This window comes from Silene latifolia, chromosome Y, assembly GCF_048544455.1.
Source record: "Silene latifolia isolate original U9 population chromosome Y, ASM4854445v1, whole genome shotgun sequence".
NCBI classification, from domain to species: domain Eukaryota; kingdom Viridiplantae; phylum Streptophyta; class Magnoliopsida; order Caryophyllales; family Caryophyllaceae; genus Silene; species Silene latifolia.
In genome coordinates this window covers 45,562,492-45,574,110 of record NC_133538.1, presented here as the reverse complement: position 1 = coordinate 45,574,110, position 11,619 = coordinate 45,562,492, and the positions used below count along the sequence as shown (strand labels likewise).

Sequence of the window (11,619 nt, the reverse complement as noted above, 5' to 3'; positions counted from 1 at the left end):
GTCCGGGAAGAGGTATCGTAATTAGTAAAAACTGTGATTTACAGTTACGAGGTTACTGCGATTCGGACCATACAGCGTGCCCTTTGACAAGACGATCCATCACTGGTTACTTTGTTTCTTTGGGACAGTCCCCTATCTCTTGGAAAGCACGGAAGCAAACCACGGTAGCAATGTCGACCGCCGAGGCAGAATACCGTGCAATGGCAGGGGTGACAAGTGAGGTTATATGGGTGAAGTCTTTCCTTCAATCGCTGGGTGTAAATCATGAGAAGCCGATTAGTTTATTTTGTGATAACAACGCGGCTATGCACATAGCCAAGAATCCCGTTTTTCATGATCGGACAAAACACATCGAAGTGGATTGTCATTTTGTTCGTCACCATCTTATGAATAAAACTATTGGAACATCGCACGTACGGAGCAAGGAGCAAATCGCGGATATTTTTACCAAAGCTCTTGGACGCGAGCCTTTTAGCTACTTACGATCCAAGTTGGGTATTGCATTACCAAGTACTCCAACTTGAGGGGGAGTAAAGAGCAAGAATATTGTAAATATTGGTGTCTATCCTTTTAGCATATTATGTGTATATTTGATCCTAACTAATTAGGAATAGCATTATTTGTTACCTTCGTATTAGGCATAATTATAGGAAGTGTATCTTCTCTAATTGTATAAGAGCTCTTAGGTTGTACGTGTTTTCATGATCAATCAATAACATTAATCTCCCTTTATCTTATTGTTCATTGTTCATCATAAATAAGCACAAATAGGATTATACATCCAGTTGTACCATAAGCATGGTACAACCAAGTATAAGAATCCGAGCTTACATGTATTCTTTCTGAGCTAATTTAAATTTCATGTTTTTAATGTGTAAATGAATGAACTCGATACTTTCTAATAAAGCTCATATTCTTTAATATAAAGCTCGGATACTTTGACACAAAGCTCAGGTTCTACACCGTACAACATATACAACTGGTTGTATAGTCCATGAATTGATAAATAAGATACACCAATATGAACATATGGCAAAACGTGGCATGAACTTTGTTTTATATAGAGTTACCACTTACGCACACAATTCCAACTCAAACACTTTATATTAGCAATAAATATAGAATACGATAGAAATTGGCTCGACTATGCTGTTTGTTTTCCTATTGCTAATTGATAAATATGAATTTAGGTAGTTTTACACGATTGGAGCCCCGAATATAATATCGTTTACTTGCTCATAAATTCTATCTTATATTATTTGTATTTCTTTTATCTAATTTTATAGGAAAATTTTATATATTATCTTTTGTTCTAGGCAGTTCGCAAAACTTGGAGTCTCTATAATTGCTCGAAAAAAGTTTTCTTTTATAATATAGATAGATATTGATTGATAAGTTTCCTTTAATAATATAGATAGATATTGATTGATATTGATTATTATTATTACGTAATTTATTTTCACAGTACGATTTTTACTCATTTTAGTACTTTTTGCACGGTACTTTCCATTTGCCTATCCCTCACTTGAAAAAACTCTTGAACCAAATTCTCTCACTTACTAACTACGAATCTCAAATAAATCAAATATTGCATCTCAAATCAATCAAATTGCTTCAATTGTCAATGATATTTATCATTAATTACAAATACTTAATCAATTTAATGTTTTTTTAGGATTTTTTTTATTAATTAGTTAGAGTTTACAGTTAATTGAAAATTAGAATTCAAGTATGGTGAATGGAGGTTGGCGGCAACCGGCAAGGGTGGATGTTGGACCAGGGAAGGGGTGGGTTCGGCATTGGAGAACGGTGGTCGCACTGTCACCGGCGATAGCAGGAGATGGGGTCATCGGAGGGAGGAAGGGGCGTTCACCTGCGGATTGAAAGGGGGTTCATCGAAGGTATGCGAGGCAGGCTGTTAGAGGGTGAGTAAGCGGTGGCCGACAAGATGGTGAAGGGTTTTTGTCGCCGGAACGCCGGTGAGGGCGAGTAGGTGGACGTCGGAGAGACAACAGTGGTGGTAGAAAAAGGCTGATAGTGAGGTGGTTGCAGCTGCTTTCATATTGTTTTTTTTTTTTTTTTTTTTTCCGCTCTTACGTAGTATCGTAGTACAATGGTGTGGCCGACAAAATTTGGCCAACAGTGTTGGCGGAGTAGCTAGGGGTGGTTGTCGGCAGTGTTGTGCAATCATTGGGTGAGTGATACTAGCAAGATAAAAAAAATCCACACAGAATTAATACAGTACTATGATTGTGTAAAAATTTTCTATGTTGATGGTAGAGTATGCAGCACATTAGGAGAAGAGAATGGAGTAGGGAGAGAAAAAAGATGTGAGAGAAGTAGAGGATTCGAGAGGAGATAAATTGAGGGGTATTTTTGTTAAAAGTGTACTGTAATGAGTAAAATGTGTACTGATTTTTCAGGACCCTATAGAATATGTCAAAATAATACGTAACAAAATAATTACGTAGTTGCTCATTCATGTACGCCTTTTACTCTATCACGGACTTTTTTTCATAAAATTTCCATAACATACCCCTCTATTATCTCTCCTCCTCTCCAAACTTCAATCAAATTTACCGCCCAACCTTCACCACTCAACCTCCATGCCTTCTCCCTTACTCGAACCTCCACCCAAATCTCCGGAATCGACCTGTCTTCGTCGGAAACCACCCCTCAATACTCTAAGCCACATGTCCCCACTGGAAACAACCCCAACAATAAGTAAGCGAAATTAAGGTTTAAATTTCCGATCAGGTTGGCCGGATTTGGACAGCATTTTCGGTCAAGACTTGGGCAATAGGATAACTGCAATTTTGCGACAAATGTTTCTGTATGATTATTGTTTTTGAATTTTTTATCAACATTTGATTTAAAGATCTAACCATAAGCAAGCAAAAATCAAGGAAAAAAAATCCAAATGAAGGTAGAGGAAATATTATTGGAAGTGATGGGAAAATGAATAGAGCATTGACACGCACGAATAGGGCGCCACGACCAACCATATACACCGGAGTCGACGGTCGGCGTCGATATGTGAAAGTGTTTGGGATTTGGTAACGATGGTTTTTGCAGATAGTTTAATGAAGGCGGTTGCATTGGGGGAAGTGGGGCGGGGCTTCACCGGCGACGGTTGCCGAAATCTGGGGCGGGTATTAACTTCCCTTTTTACGTTTTAGGATATTGGTAGGAAAAGTTGGATGAGTGGAAAAATGGGAAGTGTAAAATTGTCAAATGCGTCCATAATAGAATAAAACACGTACATGAGCAATACCCAATAATTATTATGAATTTTAAAGGAGAGCCCTAATTAGATGTGATGTTAGGGCGAGGCCCAATAGTAAAGAAAAAAGAGTGAAAAAGCCCTAGCCGATATAAAGGGCCGCCGTTGGTAATTGTATGTTCTCAAAGAAGTACTCCGCTCCCATTAACCCTTGTTCATCCTCATTTCGCAGCCGCACTCTCACACAAGCAGAAGCAGTATGTCAATTTTTCTCATTCATTCATTCAATCCTCATTTACTTTTAATTTGATTCATCCGTTTCTACTTTCTGTAATTTGATTTTGGTTTGGTTTGTGCAGGTAACTATTTTGCACATCAATGGCTCCTCCGGCTAAAGGTATCATTTCTTCTTGCTCTCATACTTCGTCATCTACATCTACTTGCTCTTTTACATCTATATCATACATAAATTTCACTATTTCTGCTACTGCTTTAATTACTTTAGCGTACTACTTTCACATCAGAAACACAGACAATTTTTTGTAAAACTTGGGCTGTTCCGTTGCTTTATCAATGTCGTTTGCGATTTCCGAGTATCCTTTCGCATTCATTGTTTGGATACCAAAAATGGAGGGAAAAGGGTGGGAGGGGGAAAGAGGGAAGGGAAAGGGTAGGCGGAATGGTGGACGAGGGTTTTTCCTCCAAATCTTTCCTATGTTTGAGGGGAAACATTTTCCTCCACCCCATCTTGCTATCCAAACAATAGAAATTACCTCCCTCCAAATCCCTCCCCTCCCCTCCCAAATCTTTCTATCCGAACAAGGCGTTAAAGTGTCATTGTATACTAAGTCACTGTTAACATGGTTGTAAGCAGGAAACGCATTCAAAAAATATCTGTAGCACGCATTCAAAAAATATCTGTAGCACTTATTAATGTTCATTATTAACCGTGTATATGAGCTGCTTTAGTTTTTTTTTTTTTTTAACGCTAATGAGTAATGACCTTAAATGAGAATTTGTATTTGCTAGTACTTCCTCCGTCCCGGTCATTTGTTGTCCTTTGGTTTGGCACAAAGACCAAGGAAAGGGTAGGAGGCCAAGTACTAAATGACAAGTGGAGTAAATTGAGTGTGAATGATCAAATCACTCATCAAATTCATTTTTAAAATAGAAAAGACAACAAATGACTGAGACACCCAAAAATGGAAAAGGACAACAAATGACCGAGACAGAGGGAGTATTAACTTTATTCCTTTTTCCATATTTTGCTGCTAGTTTTACTTGCTATTTCTCTGTCGCCTACAGATAGGAAGAAAGCAGACCCCAAGGCCCAAGCTTTGAAAGCTGCCAAGGCCGTCAAGTCTGGTGCATCCACATTGAAGAAGGCGGATAAGATCAGGACTAAGGTCACTTTCCACAGGCCTAAGACTTTGAAGACAAACAGAAACCCAAAGTATCCTCGTATCAGTGCTACTCCAAGGAACAAGTTGGACCACTATCAGATTCTCAAGTATCCGCTTACTACCGAGTCTGCCATGAAGAAGATTGAGGACAACAACACATTGGTTTTCATTGTTGACCTTCGTGCTGATAAGAAGAAGATCAAGGCTGCTGTCAAGAAGATGTACGACATCCAGACCAAGAAAGTCAACACTTTGATTAGGTAAATCCTTTCATTTATATATATGCTTAATCAATTTCTGCCGTCGCCTTTTCTTATTCAACTAGTATTAGTATACTTGTATCAAGGCTAGGGATGGCAATGGGTAGGGTCTGGGTAGGGTCCTCCTAGACCCGGACCTGACCCGAGATTTTCCCTTTGGACCCGTACCCGACCCAGACCCGCAAGGGTCTAAAATTTGAGGACCCATACCCGGACCCTATGGGTAAGGGTAGGGTCTGGGTCTACCGCATGGTCCGAGTTTCACCACTTTAGTAACAAGATTAACGACTATGGGGTCTATAATATTAAAAAAAAAAAAAAATTCATACTACTTTGACATTATGAGTTTATTAATCTGCCGTTAATGGTGGTTGTCGGTCGCCGGCTATTAGAGAGGTGGTTGCCAGTCGCGGTATTGTAGTGGTGGTTTTCTTGTGTCAGTGGTGGAGTGGTGGTATTGTCAGAAGAGTTTGGTTGGGTTTTATCACTCTATGGGATGAGGGAAGAGAAAGAGACTTTAGTTGGTTTCTACTGATCTGCAAAGTATGAATTCAGAAAAGTTGTAATTTTGAATTTTTTTTCTTTAATAAAGGGTCTAAGGGTCGGGTATGGGTCTCATAACTTAGACCCAGACCCGGACCCGAAATATTTTCTTAAGACCCATACCCGACCCATACCCATTGGGTCTGAAAAAATGAGACCCATACCCGACCCATTAGGGTCCGACCCCCAGGGTCTGGATCGGGTCCCCGACCCACTGCCATCCCTAATCAAGGCCACAACGTTGAAACACGATTATCCAGTAAAGATCATTGCTACTAGAGTTTACCGCATTTAGAGCTAAACAACATAAGTTATTGAGTTATTGAGACTGAGAGACAGTACTATGATCAACTGTATTGTGGAACCTTTGCTGTGGCTGACCATAGGGTCCTTGATCACAAAGAAAACTGGGTATCGTTTGACCTCTTAGTTTACATGATGAGGATCTTTCTGAAATTTTTTTTCTGAATGATGTGCTACAATTTCAATGAATTGATACTTGAGGTGGAAATTTTATATAATTGATTTAATTTGTATCAAATTTTATTGTGATCTGCTCCTCTCTTTTTTTTGGTGGGTTTCACATCGCTTTGAATATTGCCTGTCAATCCTCGTTTTGTTGAATTTATGTTTTGATATTGTAAGACTTGATACCTCTGAGGTGTTTTAGAGTCGATTTTGATTAATTTCTGTGATGCAGACCTGATGGTACCAAGAAGGCATACGTCCGATTGACTCCAGACTATGATGCTTTGGATGTGGCAAACAAGATTGGAATCATATAAGCGTCTGTATTGTCTTTCATTTTCAGCTTCAAGTAGTATGATTACCTGTGACAGTTTTGTTAGGGAACTTGAATCTCTTCTTAATGCTCGGATGCTATGTAGCAGACCTAATTTTGTTGCTGTTAGCTTTTGTTTTGGCACTTGCACAATTTGTTCTGTTTTGTTTTAATAGTTCCATGTTTATTTGAAATTCACGATTTTCTCAAGCCCCCCTTTGTAAGCTTTGGATTAAAAGACATCGACCTCTTTGCCAAAGATATCGAAAAAGAGTGTTACTTAAAAGGCGAAGATTGTTCAATAATCTTTTACTTTTGCTGTCGACTTGGAAGACTAGATATGTCTGCTCTCACAAATTCCTCTAGGATCCTGCATTGGCTAAATTGATTTTTTATGAAGTTTTTCTTTACGCTGATCATACCACGAGCTTTGACAGCCTTGGTTGGACTAAAACTTAAAAGGACTGGAGTTTGGGACGAAATATGACACGAAAACAGCCTTGTGAAATGCTCGAAATTGTGTGAAATGGATATGACTTAGACGAGATCACGATGCAAGTCTAAGCTTAGGACTGGAGTTTGGGATGAAATATGACACGAAAACAGCCTTGTGAAATGCTCGAAATTGTGTGAAATGGATATGACTTAGACGAGATCACGATGCAAGTCTAAGTTGGGTATATTGGAATGGAATGGAATGGATTAAATTCACCCCAATTCCTTGGAATCCCATACCCACCCTCCTCCCTAGGATTCAAACTCCATTCCTCCTTTTTATAATTTGTGGTGAACCAAACAATATTAGACAAGTATGGATTTAGAACCCATACCACCCTACTATCCATTCCATTCCATTCCGACTTGTTGAACCAAACGACATATAAATTTCGCCCCAAAGAACTAAGCAAATGGATGATTTTCCGCACTAAGCAAGAAGAATTAAGTAGAAAACTCAGTTTTCAAACTCAAGTTTATAATTCAATCTCAAATCCGAAGATTACATGAGGTTTTGCTTGATTTATATAGACCAATGCAAAACAATCTCCACCATTCATTCTACATCTAAGGGCCACAAAATAGCCTTACAAAAGTACAAAAACAACAGCTATCTATCTTACAAATTCGGAAATAAAAGGCTCGAAAACAATAAAGAATAAAGTAAATTAAGCATAAAGTAAATAAAGTTGAATTCTAATTTGTTTGCTTGCACAAAGTCAATTAAAATGTATAAGACCTTGGAGATATGCCCTTGGCAGCTGCAAACCTTCAAGTACAAAAGGTTAGGAGGACTTTCAAACCTTGTCTAACTCTTATTTAGCCAAAAACAGCAACCAAAACAGCCTTGTCACATGATAGTACGGAATTGGTGCTACCCGGACCCATCGTGCAGTGTAAACCCAGACACTTAACAGAAATTGACATCTGCAAGTTCTCAGTTAACACTTCACAACACAGTGAACTTTATAAATCTGGAAAAAATAGTAAATGGACTCCTAAAATCATGAAACTTGGTGACAATATACTTTGATATGTGGACTAGGCTTGGACAAATTTTCAGGATTTTAGAAGCATTCCAAGTATTTTTAATAATTTGTCAAAGACACACTGTTTGAATGACTGTGACTGAATAACCTTTGGGGCTTTTTTTTCTGTAAAGTGAGGTTAATGACTGAGATATAACTATCAACTTAGTTTCTAAGCAAGCACAAGAAACCAAGTTAATAATTTAGATAACTTAGATTGAATTATTCAAGCAAGCACAGAATAATTCAATCAAAGTTCAACAGCAAAACTTAGGCAACCAAGCAAGCCCAGGTTACTTAAGTCTTACCACAGGTACTTAATCAACTCCTAAGCAAGCACAAGGAGTCACTAAGCCTGACTTACAACTAAGCAAAGCACAAGTTGTGAAGATTTGAAATTGAGAGAAAATTCTCTGGTTTTTAATTCATCATAATCTGGTTTGTTACAATGAGAAGTGTCTCTTATATATAGGGGATACATGAGTAGATAAGAAACCCTAAGATCTAAAAGTTCATCCAAGGGTGGAGAATACTTTCAGAAATTAAAATGCATAAAACTGAAATAGAAAACAAATGCTGAAATTGAATTCTCCTATTGGCTTTTTAGAGGCTCCTCTTTTGTTTTCTTGTGCTGTGAGTTGGTGAGGTCTTGGTAACTTAAAAAGACTTTGTAAACTGAGTATTGCAAGCTGTAAAAACAGGCCTTGTCTTGCCTAAGGACTGATGCAGATGCAAATGGAACAACGAACCAAAATAGGACCACTACATGTCGCTTTCAAAGTCCAGAAATTGTTGTTTGTATTTTTCAGGCCAAAAGTCACCTCAATTTGAAGCAGAGCTTTTCATTTCTCATTCCATGACATTAGAGCTATTTTAGGATCACATGACATCTTTGACGTGCCATTTCTTGGTAGGTGTAAGGACTAAAATACCCCTGGTAGATGGTTGCATCAAACAGAACTTTCAGTTGCATTCCTGAAAACAGACCTATTTTGCAAAATTCATAACTCTCTCGTCTCTTGGTATTTTTTTAATGAATGATACATTATTAGAAAGCTAATGAAGTTAGATATCTCCTTCAGCAAGAATCATCAAAAAATATTGTGTAAAGCTTGAGTTATTAAAGTTTGAATCCTGACAGGTCAGGTTTGACAGTTCAGCATTCTTCCTGTACAGCAGCTGTAACTTTGAAAATCCATAGCTCTTAGCTCAGGAAGGTTAAAATACCCAAAATACATCAAATGAAATCTAATGATGTAAGATTTCATCTTCAAAAAGAATTACCCAAAAATAACCAGTAGATTTTGAGTTATTCAAGTTTGAACATTGACAGGTCAATTTCAAAAACTGAATTGCATTCAATCATGCCAGTCTTTGAAGCTTTATTCTGAGAAATCTACACATTAACTTATGTTGATTCCAACTTCATAGGAAAGTAGACTTCTTCAAGATTTTATCCATATAAAGAGCAAAAATGTTAACCATCTAAATCGCCAGATATGATCATCTGAAGTTAGACTTGAAAATCTGAAACTGTTGGGAGTATTTCAGATTTGCCTAGCTCATTTGAAAGTTGCATTTCCCACAAAATAAAATAACTTTTGGTCCTATTCCAAGGCTCATAGTTAGATAACATATTAAGCTTTCAAACGACACAAGAATCAAAGGGTTTGCTTCAGTAGAACTTTAGATATGAAGCTTCAAAGCCAGGGCTGTTATATTGATGTTCAGAATGCAATGTAGAATCTCCTTATTCTTCCTGAATTTGCTTTAAGTGGTGCCATTTTTTTTTTAAGAGTCCCATAGACTGTTCTTTTGGCATTGAAAATGAAAGACCCCTTGCCCTAGCTCCTGCTTCAACCTCCCCAGGTTCAAAATAATTTGGCCTCAAATTCGGTTGGATAAAAGAAAACCCCTCTTCTATCTCATAGTCATTATGCTTAACATTAATAAGGGAGGAAAAATCCTGTATCCTCAAGTAGCAATTGAGATTTAATGCTCCGGGATCAAAGATTAATATAAAAATTTGCCATATGTTCAGAATGTGCCATACTCAGTCCAAGTAATGGGTAGCCTTATGTTCAGAATGTGCCATACTCAGTCCAAGTAGAGAAAAATTTGTAAAAATAAACTCTGTAGGCTCCCATGTCACCATAAGAAGTATGATTTTTGTCTTTGCCAAAGATCCCACACATGTCATTCAAACTCTCAGAAAGCAATCCAGAGCAACACAATGATTCATTTGAACTCAGACATTTCACCTCAATCCAACTTAAAATTTCAGAATTCAACCCACAACATGGTTTTCTTTGAAAAGCAGCATCATGTCCACCCAACCTTGAGCCAAAATGAAAGTTCACAGCCTTTATGTTGCTGGTCAGAAATCCTAGACTGATGCTACTATTTTGAAGCTCAGTTATCAGCACACATGGTTTCAATTGAGTCGAATCTTCATTACTATCAATTAGGAAGCTTATAACTAACATGGAAAATAAATTCACAAGTTTTACCAATTTTTCCTAGGCCATAGTTCCCTATAAACATAGCATTCATATCTGGCCAGCAGCTTATTATTCGACTCTTTTTACCATTATTAAATAGCTTCCACCTTGAAATTCTTAGCGCCAATATTTCAGAGATGGAGAACCTTTTTCCCAGTGCAAATAGCATATAAGAAGGAGCTTTCAGGCTTCTAAGATACCTATTATAATGCATTTTAACAGACCATACCAGATCTTGTATATTCAAGTGTTGCGCGGAAGCGTGAATATTTCGTGTTGGGCCTCTGCTGCATCTGTGTCCACAATCCATAATAGTACGATATCGTACGCTTTGGGCCAAGCCCTCACGGATTTACTCTTGAGCTCCTTCCAAAAGCGCCGTACTTATTATATTTTCGATGACACTTATAAAGATGATCTTCCATCTTTATTCTACCGATGTGGGACAAGGGTTTGCACCCTAACAATCCTCCCCTGAAACCAAGGACCATCATCTTGACTCGGACCATGACCTCTATGGAGAACTCCCACACTTCTACACCCCCAACTTCTAGACACCTGCATCCCCAAGTCTTGATAACCTCCCCTTAAACGACACACCATATGTATCTCACGGGGCATGTGCTACACTTGCGTACCAAACTCCTCTGCATCCAATATACCCTGGACTGGGTCCACTGCCTCAGCGCGCCACACCAGACCGCCTTTGGACTTACCATGAACCGCTTTGATTGCCTCCATTAAGTCTCAGCCCACCTCGCCGGGTCGCTGACGATCTTCTATTGGATGGCCTTGTCTAAACGCCGTGAGACCATGTTGCTTCTCGCGAACATATTAGCTCTCCCTCGAGCTATAGGAGTTCCACGTCTTATAGTGTATGTCCACCTTCAAGTCTTGGCCTGATGAATCTTTGTGTCTAGCCCAAGTCGAACCTTGGGCTCTGATACCATTTGTTATGCGGAAGCGTGAATATCTCGTGTTGGGCCTCTGCTGCATCTGTGTCCATAATCCATAATAGTACGATATTGTACGCTTTGGGCCAAGCCCTCACGGATTTACTCTTGGGCTCCTTCCCAAAAGGCCTCGTACTATTATATTTTCTGGACACTTATAAAGATGATCTTCCATCTTTATTCTACCGATATGGGACAAGAGTTTGCACCCTAACATCAAGTATAGTGCACTATATTTCATTCTTGAATTGTTTGAAATTGTACCCAAATGAACTAAGCTAATTTTCAGTCTCAATAGCATATAAAAATGAAAGTGTGTAGTTGTAACATCCCAACTATCCGGCCAAGATAATTGGAGCGTTACCATCTCGGTTTCCCGAGGTAGGGTTTCAAAACTCCAATCAAAGAACATTTTATTAATGTAATGTTTAA

General features: G+C 38.5%; 1 protein-coding gene across 1 annotated transcript; it reads left to right on the top strand.

Moving 5' to 3' along the window:
* Positions 1–3,323: 3,323 nt before the first annotated feature.
* LOC141634442 (large ribosomal subunit protein uL23) lies at positions 3,324–6,420 on the top strand. The gene is made up of 4 exons (XM_074446622.1): positions 3,324–3,480; positions 3,583–3,620; positions 4,529–4,886; positions 6,130–6,420. Exons 2-4 carry the CDS (start codon positions 3,602–3,604, stop codon positions 6,212–6,214), a joined length of 462 nt encoding a protein of 153 aa, XP_074302723.1. The 5' UTR covers positions 3,324–3,480; positions 3,583–3,601; the 3' UTR covers positions 6,215–6,420.
* Positions 6,421–11,619: the final 5,199 nt, after the last annotated feature.

Coding starts and splice junctions, on each gene's coding strand:
- LOC141634442 (XM_074446622.1), top strand. Junction 4,887..6,129: donor AAAGTCAACACTTTGATTAG/GTAAATCCTTTC, acceptor TCTGTGATGCAG/ACCTGATGGTACCAAGAAGG.